This window comes from Cokeromyces recurvatus (genome assembly GCF_025118155.1).
Source record: "Cokeromyces recurvatus strain NRRL 2243 chromosome Unknown BX663scaffold_46, whole genome shotgun sequence".
NCBI lineage: Eukaryota > Fungi > Mucoromycota > Mucoromycetes > Mucorales > Mucoraceae > Cokeromyces > Cokeromyces recurvatus.
Window position 1 is genome coordinate 150,192 of NW_026251432.1, and position 18,399 is coordinate 168,590.

The 18,399-nt window shown below is 31.5% G+C and overlaps 10 protein-coding genes across 10 annotated transcripts; 7 read left to right on the forward strand and 3 right to left on the reverse strand.

Annotated features, from left to right (window-relative positions):
- Position 1: 1 nt before the first annotated feature.
- BX663DRAFT_462612 (solute carrier family 35 member SLC35F1/F2/F6) lies at positions 2–1,584 on the forward strand. The gene is made up of 2 exons (XM_051523976.1): positions 2–217; positions 310–1,584. Exons 1-2 carry the CDS (start codon positions 115–117, stop codon positions 1,329–1,331), a joined length of 1,125 nt encoding a protein of 374 aa, XP_051378024.1. The 5' UTR covers positions 2–114; the 3' UTR covers positions 1,332–1,584.
- Positions 1,585–1,920: 336 nt separating this feature from the next.
- On the forward strand, positions 1,921–4,379 carry BX663DRAFT_526419 (stress-activated map kinase interacting protein 1-domain-containing protein). Its single transcript, XM_051529899.1, has 5 exons — positions 1,921–2,343; positions 2,416–3,725; positions 3,794–4,044; positions 4,118–4,250; positions 4,308–4,379. Exons 1-5 carry the CDS (start codon positions 1,976–1,978, stop codon positions 4,358–4,360), a joined length of 2,115 nt encoding a protein of 704 aa, XP_051378025.1. The 5' UTR covers positions 1,921–1,975; the 3' UTR covers positions 4,361–4,379.
- Positions 4,380–5,047: 668 nt separating this feature from the next.
- On the forward strand, positions 5,048–6,360 carry BX663DRAFT_274016 (P-loop containing nucleoside triphosphate hydrolase protein). Its single transcript, XM_051521963.1, has 3 exons — positions 5,048–5,150; positions 5,201–5,390; positions 5,476–6,360. The coding sequence occupies exons 2-3, from the start codon at positions 5,219–5,221 to the stop codon at positions 6,309–6,311; spliced, it is 1,008 nt and encodes a 335-aa protein (XP_051378026.1). The 5' UTR covers positions 5,048–5,150; positions 5,201–5,218; the 3' UTR covers positions 6,312–6,360.
- A 666-nt stretch (positions 6,361–7,026) lies between these two features.
- Positions 7,027–7,962, forward strand: BX663DRAFT_533562 (uncharacterized protein; the record flags this gene model as incomplete). The annotated part of the gene is made up of 1 exon (XM_051530538.1): positions 7,027–7,962. The coding sequence occupies one exon, from the start codon at positions 7,027–7,029 to the stop codon at positions 7,960–7,962; it is 936 nt and encodes a 311-aa protein (XP_051378027.1).
- A 1,339-nt stretch (positions 7,963–9,301) lies between these two features.
- BX663DRAFT_274042 (succinate dehydrogenase iron-sulfur subunit) lies at positions 9,302–10,486 on the forward strand. The gene is made up of 3 exons (XM_051521964.1): positions 9,302–9,522; positions 9,634–9,672; positions 9,753–10,486. The coding sequence occupies exons 1-3, from the start codon at positions 9,451–9,453 to the stop codon at positions 10,428–10,430; spliced, it is 789 nt and encodes a 262-aa protein (XP_051378028.1). The 5' UTR covers positions 9,302–9,450; the 3' UTR covers positions 10,431–10,486.
- BX663DRAFT_526425 (Sec23/Sec24 trunk domain-containing protein) lies at positions 10,453–13,880 on the reverse strand. The gene is made up of 6 exons (XM_051529900.1): positions 13,240–13,880; positions 12,978–13,130; positions 12,267–12,905; positions 11,540–12,206; positions 10,889–11,406; positions 10,453–10,776 (listed from the first exon to the last, which is right to left on the reverse strand). Exons 1-6 carry the CDS (start codon positions 13,741–13,743, stop codon positions 10,501–10,503), a joined length of 2,757 nt encoding a protein of 918 aa, XP_051378029.1. The 5' UTR covers positions 13,744–13,880; the 3' UTR covers positions 10,453–10,500.
- A 21-nt stretch (positions 13,881–13,901) lies between these two features.
- Positions 13,902–15,072, forward strand: BX663DRAFT_274298 (uncharacterized protein). The gene is made up of 4 exons (XM_051521966.1): positions 13,902–14,092; positions 14,173–14,600; positions 14,677–14,868; positions 14,922–15,072. Exons 1-3 carry the CDS (start codon positions 13,963–13,965, stop codon positions 14,779–14,781), a joined length of 663 nt encoding a protein of 220 aa, XP_051378030.1. The 5' UTR covers positions 13,902–13,962; the 3' UTR covers positions 14,782–14,868; positions 14,922–15,072.
- Positions 14,389–16,379, forward strand: BX663DRAFT_274115 (uncharacterized protein). Its single transcript, XM_051521965.1, has 5 exons — positions 14,389–14,600; positions 14,684–14,772; positions 14,825–14,868; positions 14,922–15,262; positions 15,312–16,379. Exons 2-5 carry the CDS (start codon positions 14,761–14,763, stop codon positions 16,313–16,315), a joined length of 1,401 nt encoding a protein of 466 aa, XP_051378031.1. The 5' UTR covers positions 14,389–14,600; positions 14,684–14,760; the 3' UTR covers positions 16,316–16,379.
- Positions 16,380–16,740: 361 nt separating this feature from the next.
- Positions 16,741–18,032, reverse strand: BX663DRAFT_526439 (rab-GTPase-TBC domain-containing protein). The gene is made up of 7 exons (XM_051529901.1): positions 17,884–18,032; positions 17,605–17,827; positions 17,445–17,545; positions 17,275–17,389; positions 17,077–17,220; positions 16,848–17,006; positions 16,741–16,761 (listed from the first exon to the last, which is right to left on the reverse strand). Exons 2-6 carry the CDS (start codon positions 17,782–17,784, stop codon positions 16,947–16,949), a joined length of 600 nt encoding a protein of 199 aa, XP_051378032.1. The 5' UTR covers positions 17,785–17,827; positions 17,884–18,032; the 3' UTR covers positions 16,741–16,761; positions 16,848–16,946.
- On the reverse strand, positions 17,951–18,384 carry BX663DRAFT_526442 (uncharacterized protein; the record flags this gene model as incomplete). Its single annotated transcript, XM_051529902.1, has 1 exon — positions 17,951–18,384. A coding segment is annotated over exon 1 (326 nt), but the record flags the coding sequence as incomplete, so codon positions are not given.
- Between the last annotated feature and the right edge of the window lie 15 nt (positions 18,385–18,399).

Sequence of the window (18,399 nt, forward strand, 5' to 3'; positions counted from 1 at the left end):
TGAAAACGAGCCTTTTGTTTTAAAGAATCATATTCAAAACTCGAGTTTTTTTTTCTTTTACTCTTTTTTTTTCTTTTTTATATTAAAAAAAAAACCCCCCTTCTGCTTACTCTAATGAGTGAACAAAACGAGCAAGCAGTAGCAAAAAAGAGTTGGAAGCAATATTTCGCTTTCGTTAAAGACCGGCAATTTTGGAAAGTTTTAGTACTTGGTCAAGGTAAAATATATATTATATAAAAAGATATGAATGAATATATACATATATAGAAGGTTTATTGACTTTTTTTTTTTTTTTTTTTTTTTTTTTAGTTCTTTCATTATGTATTACGGGTACTAATGTAACAACCACTATCTTGAGTAATAAATATAATTTCTCTGCAGCCACACTGCAAACTTTTTTAGTTTATGCTTGTGTAGCTTTAGTTTATAATTCGATTGCTATCTATAAGCGTGGTCTAAAGGGCTGGCTACTTCAATTCTGGAGAAGAGGTATCTATTACTTCTTTCTGGGGTTTGTTGACGTTGAAGGAAACTATTTTGTCGTGAAATCATATGAGTATACATCTTTGTTATCTGCAATGCTTCTTGATTGCTGGAGTACACCTGTCTGTATGATTTTAGCTTTTATTTTTATGAAGGTTAGATATCGTTGGGTTCAATATGTAGGTGTCTTTCTTGCTCTCTGTGGTCTTGGTATGCTTGTAGCCAGTGATGTTATTACGGGGAAAAACTACGATGCAGTAAATGCTCTTAAAGGTGATCTCTTTTGTATTCTGGGCGCGACTTTTTATGGCCTTTCAAATACGGGTGAAGAATATATGGCACGTAAACATCCACTTTATGAAGTGATTGGTATGTTCACCTTCTTTGCCACCTTTATTAATCTTGTCCAAGTATTTATCTTTGAGCGTCATCAATGGAGTGAATTGAGTGAGAAGGGTATTGGCGCAATGGTTGCTGTATATACGATTTGTATGTTTGTCTTGTATTCATGTGCTCCTGTCCTATTCCGACTAGGGAGTGCTGTATTGTATAACCTTTCTATTCTTACAAGTGATTTCTATGGTTTGATCTTTGGTTTGGGTCTCTTTGGTTATAAGGTTACACCTATGTATCCTTTTGCCTATATTATTATTATTATTGGAATTGCCATTTATCATATCTTTCCTGTACCTGAGCCTGCTATCGGTAATTTTACTTCTGAAACAGCAGAAAGAGAAAAGATGGAATTGTATGGTACTCCTTTTACGCAAGGTGATATTGAAAATCAACAAAGAGCCTCCATGGTAACAACTGAAGTTATCCCAACTACTGAGGAAGTAAAACAATAATATTATAAGCCAAAGAAGAAAAACTAGGAGGGAAAAAAAATTTTTTTTTTATCCCCCTCGCCATTATGAAAACTATACTTTTAATTTTATTATTATTTGTAAATTTTTATTAATATGGTGTTGCCCTTCTTTACGTCTTTTGCACACTGTACATAGAAAGACGTTTATTTATCCTTATAATAAAATGTATAAACAAATATATAATATAATTTCAATTAAAGCTAACAGGAGTTAAATAAAACTAGAGTACAAGTGTATTTATATGTCTCGTATTTGTCTTTGTTTGATCTTTTTTAGCCTTTTCATCTTTATCCTTAAACTTCAATCAAACAATAAACATAATAATCGATCCTCAAGCTTATTTCAGTAACATTCTTTGATAAATGCTTGACCCCTAAAATCGATACTTCTACTTGATACATGTATGTATATGTGTATATTTCTAAATATATTGTACGTAAAAATAAAAATTATGTGTAAAACATTATATGCAGGTTAAAGTTAAAAATTTAAGAGACGCAGAATGAATATTTTAAATACTCAGAATACAATTGAAAACCCACTAATAATTTATCCTTTAGTGTAATTTATTTTCTTCAAGGAAATAAATATAAAATAAAGACGCATAAAATTCATACAATATCATGTCATTAATAACAGATCCTTTGTACATAATACATACAAGTCGCATTAAGTTCCTAAGAATGGATGAACGTGGTGAACGCATTATTACTTTTCCTCCTACTATCATGTCCGATGATTATGTTCGTTTAGCAGCACCCATTTATCCAGAGATGCAATATTGTTATTCACCCATTTATGATAGTTATTTGAATAATAATCACCCTCTTCTTACCAGCAGTCCACGTACAACAAAACGAAATTACCGTCAACGAAAGCCATTACATTTACCTAATCTTGTTGTAGGTAAGGGTATAGGAAATAAAATGAATGAATCATCGACTGACAGCGAAGAGGATGATGGGATCGAAGTAGATAAACAAATTAAAGAGTAAAATTATATACATTATATATATATATATATATATATTTATAAATAATAACTAATTATTGCTTTTTGTAGAAAACAACTTGAAACAACTGAAGCAGAAGATGAAGAAACCGAAACAGAATTAGAGACAGCAAAACCAATAACGATGATTCCAAACCGTTCATATCCGACTACTTCATTACATCCTTCTGTTGATTCTGCTATTGATCCTTCACCTAGATCATCTATTGACGATAATGCCAATGCATCATTCACAGCATTCCCTATTCAAGAAGAAGAAGAAGAAGAAGAAGAAAATACGTCAAATACCACTCCAATAACGGCTATAGAAATCTCGCCTGAACCATCAGAAAGCAAAGACAGACATAAACCAACTCAACAACCACCATTAGAATATACCAAAAAGATGATTTCCCACCCTCTTACTGTATCTGCTCTCTCTGCTTTGATAGCAGAGAAGGCGACAACAGCGGAGAACCCATTTTCAGAATATGCTTTTGTATCTGGTAAAGGAGAGGGTAACCGATCTATCACACTTTGTGTCTATCTACCCCATTCAAGTGAACCTAGTAAGCCAATGTCACTCGTTGTTCGATCAGATGCAATTACTGACGATGTCATTGGCTTTATTCTCTATTCCTATGTTGAACAAAAACGACAACCCGAGCTTGAAGAGGCAGCATATGACTTGGCTGAATGGGTATTATTAATTGCTGAAGAAGATGGAGAAATTGAAGATGATTTACCAGCCATTGATCGTACGCGTAATATTGGACGAGTTTCATTTGATCAGTTTGCACTCTGTCGAGCAACACCTTCACAAGCTAAACAGAATGATATAGATCGTGCTCGAATGGGACGATTTAAACCCGATTTAGAGACCCTAAAGAACAAGAAGGCGTTAGCAGCAGGGGGTAGGCTCACTGCAGTTCCAAGTCAACATGAATCAGCAGAAAATAAAGATCCTACGCTTGAAGGGTCACCTACAGGTGGTTTATCTGAAGAAAACATGACATCACATTTGATGCCTCAACAGCAGCAACCAGAACCAGATCCTTCAACCGTTGCTGTACCTGTCCCATCATCAAAGGCTACTCTAACGAAAGCGACTATGCCTATGACACCCCTTAAATATTTCCGTATTAAACTTATGACGAATGAAGAAGTGTCAGCAACAACAGCTATCCCCGTGTATGCAGAAATGTTTATTGGTGATGTTCTTGAACTTGTATCACGAAAAAGAAAATTAAATTCAAATGAATACATGCTTATGATTGCAGATACCAACGTGATTGTCCCCAATGATACAACTGTTGAAAGTATGAAAGGAATAACTGATTTAACATTGATAAAGAAAGGAACAGCTTTAAACGTTCCAACCTGTAAAGCAAAATTATGAAAAAAAAAAGAAACAAACAAACAAAATATACTGATTTATTTATTTATTTAGCTACACATTTATGGCGATCACCCATTAAAAGAAAGAAGGAAGAAGTAAATCATCCAATGTATTTTACTACAACTGATAGTCGAACAGCAGGCGCATCTAATGATGGATTATTTTCACAGTATAAAAAATATACAGTCAGTAGAAAGATGCCAATGTTTGTCAGTAAACGTATCTATATTTTGGCTATTGATGGTGATTATATTCATTTAATGCCACCTGAACATAAAGGCATGTTTGATTCTGTAAAAACGGTAGGTAGATTTAAATTATAGTTGTAGTGATATGTTGAGCTTCATCTTTTTTTAAAAAAAAAAAAATATATAGTCTTCATTCCATGCCAGTGCAGTAAAGTCTTGTAAACAAAGTAAAAAGATACCAGCAAACTTTAAAATAGTTATTTTAAAAGAACGGGATTATAAAACATATGATTTGGAAGCTGAAAGCGCAAAAGAAGCGAGTAAAGTATTTTCAGAAATTAATATAAATATATAACTAATTTTTTTTTTTTTGTAAGATGAAATATGTAGTAGAATTCGGTTTTTAATGCAAGTAACTAAAGGAACTTGAAAAAAATAAAATAAAAAAAAAATAAAATAAAAAAATAAAATAAAAAAAAAGGAGAACTATTCTACTTTTATATTTTAAAAATAAAAAATAAATGTATCCATATTGTATGTTATATCTTTTCTGTTTTTACTAGTGGCTTATAATGATGATCACAGCTTTCAAAAGATGTTATTGCAGTGCATGAGTTTGGACTCTTTCTAATACATATATAGCTATAAAATATAAGCCAAGTATATTTAATTTCGAAGCATATTTTTTCCTTATTGATTCTATTCATGGTTTGTTACTCGTTTTGTATTTTCATAGCAATTTATATTTTTTATTCCAAAGCCAAGAGACTCTTTCATTTGTTGTGTCCTTTAGTTTAATCATTTTTCGACTGGTTTCTTCAGAAACAAATATGGACATACAGATAAATAGATATGTTTTCTATTCTTTATTCATTATTCTCTCTCTCTTTTTCTTCCTTTTTTTTTTTTCTTTTTAGCCCTTGATATATTTTTTTTATTTCTTTAATCACATATAGATCCATTTCGGACCAAGACAATAGAGTAATTCAATTAATAATTTATGCGAAATTTCAGGTACAATAAAGTTTGTAAGAGAGTCACATAGCTGAGACTAATAAGCATGTAAAAAAAGAAAAAAAAATATTGCCCTACAATTATTTCTTTTTTTTTTTTCTATGTAATACATAATATATGAAGAAACGAATTTCAACATTAATGAGCCTAAAGAGGTACTCAGGAGAACAAGAAACAAAAAATATACAAGATAGATCAATGACAAGGTATTTTGAAGCATAGAGCAAAATCATAATCCTTTATTAATTATATATAGTTTATTCACAGTATACCGATGTATATCATTGGCCCACGTAAATCTGGCAAAACAACCTTTCTTTATAAATCAGTAGTAAAATATAATACAGAAGAGGCTAATAATGAATTTAAAATAATACCCACATCTAATTTTAATGTTGAAGTTATCAAGTATAAATCGTATCTATTTGAAATATGGGATTTTGCAGGTTGGTTCCCCTTCTTTTTTTTCTTTTTTTTTTCTTCTTCTTCTTTATGAGTTTTTATTGTGTAATAAATAACATTATTCTTTAGAAACTCTTTCCTGTTTGAATCATCCCAGTCATCCTCAGGTTATTATTTATATGATCGATTCAATCGAATATAGTAAAGAAATGACTACAACAAAATCAAGGGAGTCTATGGCTTGGCTATTGGAGAATGCTTATTCACAAATAAAGAATACAATCATTATTACTGTAGCTAATAAAATGAACAATATAAATGATGATATTCAAGATATCGGCATAACTTGGACAAATGACGATCGACTTTATAAACTATTAAAGGGACATGATTGGAGGTTATTTCCTTGTAATTCATCAAATGGAGAAGGATTTGATCTAATATTCGATTATCTTATTATGAAATTAAAGGATCAGGAACAGAAAAATGCAGTCACACCTTGGGAATTATTAGCTAATCCCCATCATCTTCATGACCCAGAATTTTTCCTCTGGTTTCAACAAGGCAGAGCTTTTCTATTTTTTGATCATCAAAGTCTTATTCGTATCATTTATTTAACGATTGTTACACGAAAGAAGCACCAATTATTACATGAACAGTTAGCCGCTCTATCATCTATAAATTATTCAGAGACACAAACACTCTTCTGGGTACACATGGTTTCATTTGCACTATTAAAATCGCCCTTATTAGAAGGTCAAAAGCCAGATTTTAGTTTATTTTTAAAGCGTTCAAAATTAGAAGAAGATTGTTGGAAAGATTATTATTCGCAGAAAGTATTTTATTCTGAGAGGGCAACAAAAGAGTTTATACCACCTGATAAAAAGCCTTTACCAAATGCATTTAGACCTTCTTCTTTAGCATTAAAAGGAAGTGGATTACGGATAGATTACCAAATACTGTGATTTATTCCCTTTCCACCGTCTTTCTTTTAACAACCAATTAAAAAGCCAGGAAAAAAAATTTTTATTTTTATTTTTGTGTATAAATTAATGCAAATTCGTTTTTGCTTTTTTTTTTTTTTTTTGCTTTCTTCTTCCTTTATATACATATACATATACGTATACGTATACATACACATATACATATACATACACATATACATACGCCTATACACATACACATATACACACATACACATATACACACATACATAGTATGCCTATTCCTGTCAATCATATATCTTTATTAATTCGACAAGTTATTGATATTGTCTTAAAGTCAAGAATAACATCTTATTATTGTTTAAATAATCATCATACGATATGCCTTAATAATAATCAACAAATAGTAAACAATCATCTTGTGTTAAATATCTTGAAAAATGATGATTTATTATTAGTAGAACGCTGGATAATCACCATTAGTGACAACATTTATAAACAACAAAATACAATAGATGAAATAGTCCAATTTATAAAAAATAATATGCAACAAGAATCTTTATGTTTTACAGCCTCTTTTGATCATAATTCAACACACTGTTATTCACATCCATCTTTATGTCATCATCATGTTGAATTTAAATCGGACACTCAATTAAAAGTACATGAATTCTATATTTTATCTTTATCTGTTAAAGTACTTTATGATGATGACATGTTTTTATCTTGGTCAAAAATGAATCAAAGTCATATACACCACCCAGATGACATAATAGTTCATCCTTTATCTCCACCTAACCATTCAAATCATCCTACTATCTCTGTAAGACGTCTATCTCGTTTATCTTTATCTGCTTTAGAATCAGTCAATACAACTGTGAACGTTCCCAAGAATAATTCCTTTGCTATACCTATACCTTCACCTAGAATGCAATATACCCATCATGTAGGAGATGGATTACGAACAACCATAGCTTACTCTACATCACCTAATAATAATAACAGACTTAGTTATGATGCACTTGAACAACGTCGTTCTTCATTAACACTCGATCATCAACATCATCATCATTATGGTTGTCTAGTAGGCAGTTTTGAAGAATCTTTATTCTCAGGACGCATGTCTTCTATGCCTTCAAAACCAATTACATTTTATTGTCAAATTGGTGTTTTAGGATATAACTGTAAACCATCATTAAAATGTCCTTCACATTGGTCAATTGTGTTTCCTGCAAGTTTTTATAATTTACCTCAACAGGATGATACACCTGCTACTGCTACTACTCCTTATGTAGGTACAGTCGATATTGGTGAATATGCTGCTACTACTACTACTTTACCAAAGGTACAACCTGGTTATCGTATTCCACCTCAAGGGCAATTACAAGTCTTGATTAAAAACCCAAACAAGACAGCTGTCAAACTCTTCTTGATCCCTTACGATTTTAGTGATATGCCCAAGAATACAAACACATTCTTGAGACAAAAATCGTATGAAGATCAAAAAAGATTAAGATATGCTATTCATCTAAAATTCTGTCGTAATGAAAGGGGACGTATATATCTTTACAAGACAATGCGTATTGTCTTTACAAATCGAAAGGCAGATGCTAATGAAAAGTTTAATGTCATTTGTGAAGGCCCAAAGGAGCCTGTTTATATACCAATGTAGGGAAGAAGAAGTAGGAAAAAAGAGAGAGGATTATACATATTTAATCTATGAAGCTTAATGTATATATGATGGCAAAAGAATGATACCCAAATATTAACTATAAAGATTATTTATACATTTATGGGCCATATGAATTTAATTTATTCATACATACAAATGTAGCATTGTAATTTTGTTTCATAATATGACTTGAGAGGAGCCATTTCCCTTCATCCTTTATATGTATATATATTTGTCTTGATGTTATTAGGTACACTATAAGAATAATGAAGTTATAAGCTATATTAGAAATGGGCTATACTTCTTGCATATGCAAATATAACACATTGAATGTTTTCCCTGGACGATGTAGTTAATCAAGTCTCAAATGCAACTATGTATTTAGTTTAACAAACATTTTTTTTTCATATCTAGGTAGTCAAAAGAGAGAAGGATGAGTTAATAAGCTGAATTCCTTTTATGTATACATTAGGGGAAGAATACTAGCTATTAGACATTTAGAGTAAAAAAAAAAAAAATAAAATGTAGTTATTTTAAATATGATTTATCTTTGCGTGGCTGTGTTGTGTTGTGATAAATGAAGAGAAGAGAGACTAGACTTGACATAAACAAACTTTAATATATCAGGGCTATACTCAAACACTAGTTTATTATTATTATTATAGAGGAGAGAAATAGTAGATCATACACCCAAGTAATCATGTTAGGTTTCCCAGACTTTTTTTCTCAACAAACTGGTTTCTTCTAGGCCCTATAAATCTTAAATCGAAAGTGATAATGCATTCACTTTGTTCAACTACTAATATCTTGAAGAAAAAAAAATTAGACAAAGAAGATGTATCAAAATGTAATCATGTTAAAGTTAGCTTCAAATGTCACTTTTATCTTATGAATACTAACAACAATATGCTCAGGTACAAATTAAGGGCAACAAATTTAAGCCTAGATAGTCCGGTCATTTATTCAATCAGAACCGAAATTGAATAAATAGATGTATACATTTATATATAAAATCCACCAATCATTCCCTATTATTCAGCATAAAAGTATATCAAGTATAATATAGCGCAGTAAAAAGGATTTCAACAACTCAAATGTAGACTACTACTCAATTAAAAAGATGAAAAAAAAACTTTAGTATATGTTTTTTGCTGTCCATAATGAATCATTACACAATTAAATAATATGCGTTGAAAATGATACAACCCCCCTGGTTTCGTTGGCTAAACTCACATGTGTATAAACTGTCTTTGAATTAAATTAAAAAAAAAATAAAGTTACCATTTTATTCGACTTTTTGTTTTTTCTCTTTTACTTTCTTCCCCGCATTTTCATTTCGTTTTTTTTTTTAAAAAAAAAAAAAAAAAAAATCTAATAAAACAACCCTTTTTTTTTTTTTATTTCTTCCCCTACTCTTGCTTCCTTACATTTTTTTTTTTTTTGTAATCTATATCTCCACCCACCCACCCCCTTCTCTCCATTAAAACAATGTCCATTACTGCTTTACAAACTTTAAAAAATTCCATAAACAAACGTTGGATTGCTGCTACTGTGGCTGCTGTAAAATAGATTATTATTATTGATATTAAATCAAGCTAATTTCTTATTCTATAGCCTTTATCTCGTTCTTTTACTACTACGAATGTGAATTCAATGGCTTCTGTCGAAAAGAAAGAACCAAATTTTAAAACATTTGAAATTTATCGTTGGGTAAGGGCAATAAAATAAGGGGCATGCTTAGTAATACATATATATATTTTCTTTTCTGATTTCCCCTCTTCATTTGATAGAATCCTGATAAACCCACTGAAAAGCCTAGTCTTCAAACTTATAAAGTCGATTTAAATAGTTGTGGTCCTATGATTTTAGATGCTCTCATTAAAATTAAGAACGAACAAGATTCCACTTTAACCTTCCGTCGTTCATGTCGTGAAGGCATCTGTGGTTCTTGTGCAATGAACATTGAAGGCGGTAATACATTGGCCTGTATTTCGAAAATTCATAAAGATACTTCCAAATCAGTTAAAATCTATCCTTTACCTCACATGAACATCGTTAAGGATTTGGTTCCTGATTTGACTCATTTTTATAAACAATACAAGAGTATCGAACCTTATCTCAAACAGACCCAGGGCCCCTCAGATGGTAGAGAAAATTTACAATCGATTGAGGATAGAAAAAAATTAGATGGTCTCTATGAATGTATCCTCTGCGCTTGTTGTTCTACCTCTTGTCCTTCCTACTGGTGGAATCAGGAGGAATATTTGGGTCCTGCTGTCTTGATGCAGGCCTATCGTTGGATGATCGATTCACGTGATCAATTCGGTCCTCAACGTCGTGAGAAGCTTCAGAACAAGATGTCACTTTATCGTTGCCATACTATCATGAATTGTTCAAAGACCTGTCCTAAAGGTCTTCAACCTGGTACAGCTATTGCAAAGATTAAATTAATGATGGCAACTGAATAAATTATTATTAAAGAGCAATGAATAAAATATTAATTCTACACACATTAAATGTATATATGTATATATTTATTTATGATTGACATTTTGATCTAACGTATCCTAACCATTGGAAATAACTCATTCCAGAGCTAACATTTTGTTGATTTGCTCCAGCAGTATTGGGTCCTGTAGGTTGACGATCTTCTAATAAATGGTTTAAGAAACGACTACGAAGTAAAGGATCACCATCTTCTTTAACAATATAAATTGTTGGATAATAAGTGATTTTACGCTTAGTTTGTAAATACTGGATTATATTGGATACTCTCTCTGAAATTGCTGACTTGATACGAGGTAACATAATGATCTTTACAAACAGAAAAAATGAATTAAAACAAAATTTCCCTTTTTCATATAAAATCTTAACTCCTTTCTCTCTCTCTCTCTCTCTCTTTCCCCCTTTCTCTTTCTCTCGTTACCTGTCCAGATTTCACATCTGCTATAGAAGCAACACCTAGCAAATCTTTACATAGTTGAGGTACTGCATTTTTTCCAATCCATATATAGATGGCTTGTCCATTTTCTAACAAATAACAACCATGTGTCTCTAATTTTTCACTTGATAGATGAGTCTCGGGCGGCATTGTGATTTGTCCAGTTTGGTTATCCAAGATACCCGCCATCTGTGGCATATTATGAAGGGAATAAAAGTTTGGATGAACGTAACGAGTCCATACACGAGTCGGTAAAGTTCGCAGCAAGATAGCTGACTGTGATCGAGTATCGGCTAAAATAGGAGCATCATTAAATGCTTCCGATTTTAATATTCCCAATATCAAAAGAGGTAGAAGACTCAAGGGGCGACAGACTGTTAATTGTGCATTCGCTGAACTAATACCCATGACTTCCTTACTGTAGGCTACAAAGATATCAATAGTTGATTTAGACAAATAATCTCGTGCATCACGTAGTTTACTATTGGCTCCCTTATCCAAAGCTAATCAAAATAATAATAATAATAATAAATATATATATTTATATGTAAAAAAAAAAAAAAAAAAAAAAAAAAAAAAAAAAAAAAAAAGTAAATACATTTGCATATATATATATATATAAATATTTATGATTACCTTGATGACAAAGTGTTCTAGCTAAAGCAACTTGATTAACGGAGGCATATAATTCTGAAATACTCTTTGTAACTGGAAGACATAAATTCATAACACGAATACGACGTTCACCAAAACAAGTAGTATATAAAAGTGCGGTCTGGAAATAAACAAAGTTTGATTTGATCTCTTCTTCAATAGCTAATTCAATACAATAAGATTGATCGCGAGGCACGTTCGGTAAGGCCATGATATCTGGAATACGAGTAGTACAATTACCAAAGAAGGCATGACACACTATACCCTGAGAGCAACGGGTACGCATAACAGCCTCTAATCCAACTTCCTCAGATAAGAGTGATACTACCTCTTCCTTAAGTTTTAAACAGTCTTCAGGATGTGTAGCTGCATTAAATCCTGGGAAGAAATGCGTCTGTCCACCTGTAAATCGAGGAATCACATTCAGTGTAGCTACATCGGATGATTGATTTCCACCAAAGATAAACATATCTGCACAAATTTGTAACTTTGTACATTCACCAGCAAATGTTTTGTAGAAACCATTAGAGGCTGTCATAAGTGGTATATCGACTACAGATTTTCCTCCATCTGCTTTGGCTTTGATTATACCTTCACCTACATTAGGAATACTTGCTTGGAAGCAAATAATCTTGCCACCTGTGGGTGACTTTTTTTTTTTTTTTTTTTGTTAAAGTAAGTAAATAAATAAATAATAATCTATCTTTACCAATAATTTTCGAGCAGCTTGTAAAGCAGAACCTAAACAATTAGATGGTGAATGTGAATTGGAATACATTGTCTTCATTTTTGTTAATAAATTCTCTATTGTAGCTCGGCTTTCCACCAAGTTAACAATTAACTCGGATGCAGCTCTTGGTAAATACATATCTTGTAAATCACCTACAACTAAAATTTCGGGCTCGTTATCAGATGATAACAGTTTATAGAACCCAACAGCATTATCTACTGTAATAAACCCAACTTTGGCACGACCATCCTCATTAGGAATCTTATCTAAAGCATTTAAGATAGCATCTGCAACTACATGAATCATGCCTGTCTGTGCTGCTTGAAACGAGGTATCAATGACAAAGACGTAAACAGGGGGTTGAGGTGGGCGAACGATATATTCAGCAGGAGCAATGAAATCAACACATCCATAGTTTAATTCTGCTCGACTATATCGGTCTGTCTTTTGTTGGTTAATAATATCCCAATCAAAAGCCTGAGGTACATCATTTTCCATATCACACATATTGCATTTCCATTTTAATGCACCAGTTGTAAATTGGACAAAAGGATTAATATATGTCTTACAACGTGTACAACGAGTTACTACTGTATCAGGTACAACAGGCACATTTATCTATTATATATATGGATATATATTAGATTATGGATGTTACCTTTTCTTGCTCTTTTATATATAGCTATATACCTTTTCCGCATCAGACTGAAGATAAGGTTGTAAAATTAAAGCTAATGGTACTTTTGATTTTTTGTGTAAAGAGTTGGAATATGGGAAGGAATTTACGGTAGCATAATTAAAATGTGCATTGACCTGTGCAGAAGGGGAGCCTGTTGCTGTAAACTATGAAAGAGAAAAAAAAAGAAAAAAAAGAAAAAAGAAAGAAAAAAAGAGAGAGAGAAAGAAAGTAAGAGAGGTGTAATGTGATGTCTAAATTAGGCATTTTACTAACATTAGGAGGAATTTGAGGTAAACTTATTTCTTGATGCAGGTCTTGAATAAGAGGAGGTTGACCAACAAGTGGAACATCTTGTCTTAAGGATGGTTGTTGATTAATGCTGATGTTTTCTATACCATTAAGAGCTTGATTATAACCGTTTTCAAAAGTGCTTGGTTGTGGCTGTAGTTGTTGTTGAAAAGAATTGGAGGCAATAAAACTGGACATTACTTGTGGCTGCTGGTAAGAAGGATTTTGAGGTTGAACTAAAGTATTCTGTTGTTGGAAAGGTGGCATTGCTTGCTGGAAAGGCGGCATTGCTTGTTGAAAAGAAGGTTGAGGATACCCGAGATTAGATGAGACTGTAGGAATTTCCTGTGCCTGCAAACGAGGATAATGTCGCTTTGTTCTTTTTGATTCCATCTGAGGAGAAAACTGTTGTGTATTTAAAGGAGATGATGGAGAAGGTTGTGATGGGACATTATAAGAAGGACTGGTATGGTTGTTGTAGTTCATCATTCCCAAGATGAAAAGAAAAAGAACAACGCGAACTTAATCTATTCATTGATATTTTTTTTTCTATCTCCGTCACATGTGTTACATTTTCTTCAAAAGATACCACGTTTTTATAATGAAATCAATTACTAGAGCTTTTTTTTTTTTATACAAATATCTTTTTTTTTTTTTTGTTTTTTTACATACATTATTTTTTACTGTTTATTAATATACAACTGATATATGCAGAAACAAGAAGATTATTTAAAGACTTTAAAATCAGCTGTAATTCCTGCTGACAAAATTTTACAACTTATTAAAAACGATACTGGCGATGCAGAAGCACTTGAACAAAACTATAAATCCCTTCTCAGTAAGTTGGTATTTTGTATATAGTGATTAAGCTAAAACAAAACAAAAAAAAAACAATCAATTCCTGATTTCCCCTTGTAGAAGTAAAAAGTCCAGTTTTTGGTGATTCTTTATTCTTAGATCCAGGAACAGTAGTAGAAGTAGCGGTTGATGAACAATCTACATCAGAATCAGAAAAATTTAAAATAGAAAAACTAGTCGAAACAATCAACTTGGCATCTTTTGCATACAATATTTATATGGGATCAGAAATAAAAACATGTACAAATTCGTTTTTTCGAACTGTAGCTTGCTTTTCAGATGAATTTACGCAAATGGACTTGAGTTTGTATTTTCTATTGAAATTTGCCATTTTGCGGCATAGATTGGATGTTTCTTTAGATCCTGAAAGTGAAATATATAAATTTTTAGAAGAATTATTTCCACATGATATATCAAAACTTTATATCATTCCTAATAAGCCTGGAAACGATCAAATCGAATACGCTTTAGGACTCATTCATCAAAGGGTAAAAAAAAAAAAAATTATATCAAGTATGCCAATACATGCATGTACATATAAATTATTTTTTTTTTTTTGGAAAGTTTGCAGAGCAATCTGATGCAGAGCTTATTGAACAAGAATATGGTGACCCTGAAGAAATACATGATAAACTACATGAATATATTATGTTCAGATATGTAAAGTGATGATTATATACGATTATATATGATTATTAATTTTCTAATATAGGAACGGCTTGAATATGAGAGAAAGTATTTAAAAAGACAAGAAGTGTAAGTCTATTGAATGTATCTCATATATTCTAAACTAATTTATATCATTTTAGCAAATATGACACTGACACACAAAATCCTGAAAATAACAAACAAGATGAAGATCAGTCTGTTAATGAATCTGATGAAGATGAACTATCACATGACACTGAAAAGATAGAAGCAGAATCTAGCAATGAAAATAATGATCCAAGAGATAGTAATCATGAAGAAGAAGAAGACGAATTATCACACGACACTGAAGAAATAGAAGCAGAATCTAGAAATGAAAATAATGATTCAAGAGATAGTAATCATGAAGAAGAAGAAGAAGATGAATTATTCGATGAAATTGATGAAGAAAATACATATAATGCTGAAGCACTACACACACAACCTACTAACGATGATAAAGGTAATATTTTTATTTTTAAAGATAGACAAGTATTAATCTAGTATCTTAGATGGAAATGATCAAAGTGTTTTAAAAGTTCGTGCCAAAAGATCTTTTATGACCCCTGATCCTAATGCTCGTAAATTAACTGCTGATGAAGCAGGATTTCATGAAAATGATTCAGCAGTCAAGTATAAAAAATCGAAAGTGGACAACGTAAACAGTAATAGTGAAGATGAGGATGAGAATGAGAATGATAGTTTGCAATTTGTAGATGATGAATACAATTTTGATGAAAATAGTGTTTCTGAGACAACTTTATTTACGCATGTGAAAAAAAAAAGACGTTCTACATCGGTAAATGATGAGGAAATTGAAGAAAGTTCGAATTTATCATTATCATCACAAGGCCGAAGAGTTTTAAAAAGGCCTAAAATTGATTCTGATAATTCGGCTGATTCTGAAGAAAGTGCTGGTGCTGGTGATTCTGATAGTGATGCTGCTGCTAATAATGCTGATGATTCTGATAATTCTGACGATGTTGATGATTCTGATAGTTCTGACAATTTCAATGATTCTGATAATGCTGAAGATGTCGATGATTCTGATAATACTGATGATCACGATTATAACAACAGAAATAATAATAAACAACAAAGTAAATCTGGATCTACGGTAGAGTCATCATCTACAGTCAATAGTTTAAGTCAAAAAAAATCTCGTCGTGTTTTACCAACATCTTCTACGCTAAATAATTCTAATGCGAGTACTTCAAATACTGAGCCACCTCAGGGATATTATGTTAATACTAAAGGGAAGCAAGTACCTTTAGCTAAAAAAAGGAAGCAAAAATGTTTATGGACTGAAGAAGAGGTGAAGGCATTAGAAGAAGGGATGGAAAAACATGGTACTTCTTGGTCCCATATTGGAGACGATAAAAGGTTAAAGAATCGCACAGGTATGCAAATGAAAGACAAAGCAGTAAATGAATGCATTAGGAGACATAAGTTAGGTCTCCGTGTGGGTATTTTTGAGTTAGTAAACTGGAAAGTAAAGAAAGCTGAAGAGAAGTAATATTACTATGCATATGATTATTAATGATATTAGTGTGCATTTTATTTCTAAAATAAATAAAATAAAATATAAATTATGGATAGATCAAATAATGTTAGTGCCCGTTTTTTTTTTTTAAGTCAAAGTGTTTACCAGTAAGAATGCATTATATTTGACAAGAAAGTTAAAAGATTGCTTTCTGCTGAAAAGACCTGGATGTTTACATGTTTTTTATTAATAAAAGGGATATGATTATATGCATAAAGAAGAAGTACTCTATAATAAATAAATAAATAACTATCGATCTTTTGATTGATATTCTTTTCGAAGTCGGTGTATAGTTTCATTTCTAAGATTTTTTTCATATAATTTTTCTATGTCTCTCATGAATCTATTATCATCTGGCACAGACATAGTTGATCCAAGAGTTTCCATACATACATCAAGATCAGCAGCTAGCAAGTGATCTAAGTAATATTTATATACACATTTATACATATAATTATGCATTTATATTACATAAACAGCTATAAATATGTGTTATTATAATTACCTTCGTAAGATTTTAGTAAAGCAACTGCTACAAAGAAAAATACATCATATCCACAAAGAAAATATGCATCCCATATTCTTACAAGTGTATGGTAATTAATTACACCGCCTGAAAATAATGTAATATACCATCTTGTTGAATAAATATCGCTGGACAAGCCTAAATCTGTCTGTATTATAAACAAATATTATAGTCAATCTCTTTTTTTTTCCCCCTTTATACTTATTACCAAATGCTTGTATAGTTTAGGAAGATATTGTTGTAATAAAGCCTCTTGAATATAAAAATTTTCTATTAAAGTAGGGAATCCAGGAATAAATAAATTATGTAACTGATCCCTTAGGAACATATGGACCAAAACTAAAAATGCTTTCTAAGAACAATCCTTAAGTATACACATAAATTATGTTCACATCGTATAACATACCTCTTCCTCGCAATACATTAATATAGTCGCTACAATATTCGTCATTCCCTGACAATAGCCTACTTCTTCATCATAATTAGCAAAAGCCCGAAGTACATTGAACAAAGCTCTTTGTCTAAATAACATATATATTAATTGTGAACTTTGACATTTTTCCTCTTCAGCAATACCCTGAACCGTATCGTTGTTTGAACATAATATGATCTCTTAATGTCCTCGGTATATCTAAATCAATCTGTCGTTCATGAGGGCTTTCTTTTAAAAGTAGCTTCTACATATAAATGTATTAGATTAAAAACTTGTACAACACTTATAATTCGATACAAGTACTTGATAAGTGGCTTTTAGTTTATGATCCTTGGTTGCATTTCTTAGACAATCAGTGATCAAGTAATACCAGGCATCCCTTCTCCAACAATCTGGAATGCCTTTGAAAACTCTTTTCTTGAATTTATAATTAAATGTGAATTTATGAGCAGGTTCACCGTGAATCATGACACGTGATGACATTCTTGCCCATTTTTTTGCTCGTTCTATTTCTTTTTCCTTATATCTATATTTCATACAAAAATTAGTATAAATATTAAATGGACCTGATTCGGAAATTACTGTGTATTTGCTGTAGAATTCTTTTCTTCTAGAAAACCGTATCTACAATTATACCACCTTCAATTAGAAAAAAAAAAAAAAAGAGTACAATGTAAATTCAAAGCTAAATGAATTTTCACCTATCTGTAATTGCAAACCATTTTTCCATTTCAGCAGCAACGTCTGGAATCTTTTCTGGTTTTTGGTCATACTGACGCCTAATACCTTCCTTATGTCTGTCTGATGAAATAGATGAAGATGATGTTGGAATGAACATTGTTTTAATAGATGAATTAGTAGTAGTTAGTTGGGTAAAATCTGTTTCATTGGAATGGGTTGTTAGATGAGAAGAGTTACGTTGAGGAAGATCGTTTTGCTCGTATTCTGTCTCTTGTATAGTGTTAGGCATATTTAGACAAGCAGGTGATGTAATTTTCGTATTTGAATTTGCATCTGTATTTATCATATTAAATTAAAGGTAACTCAGTAAACTTTCATGCACAACAAATAAATAAAGAAATATTTTTTATTTTTATT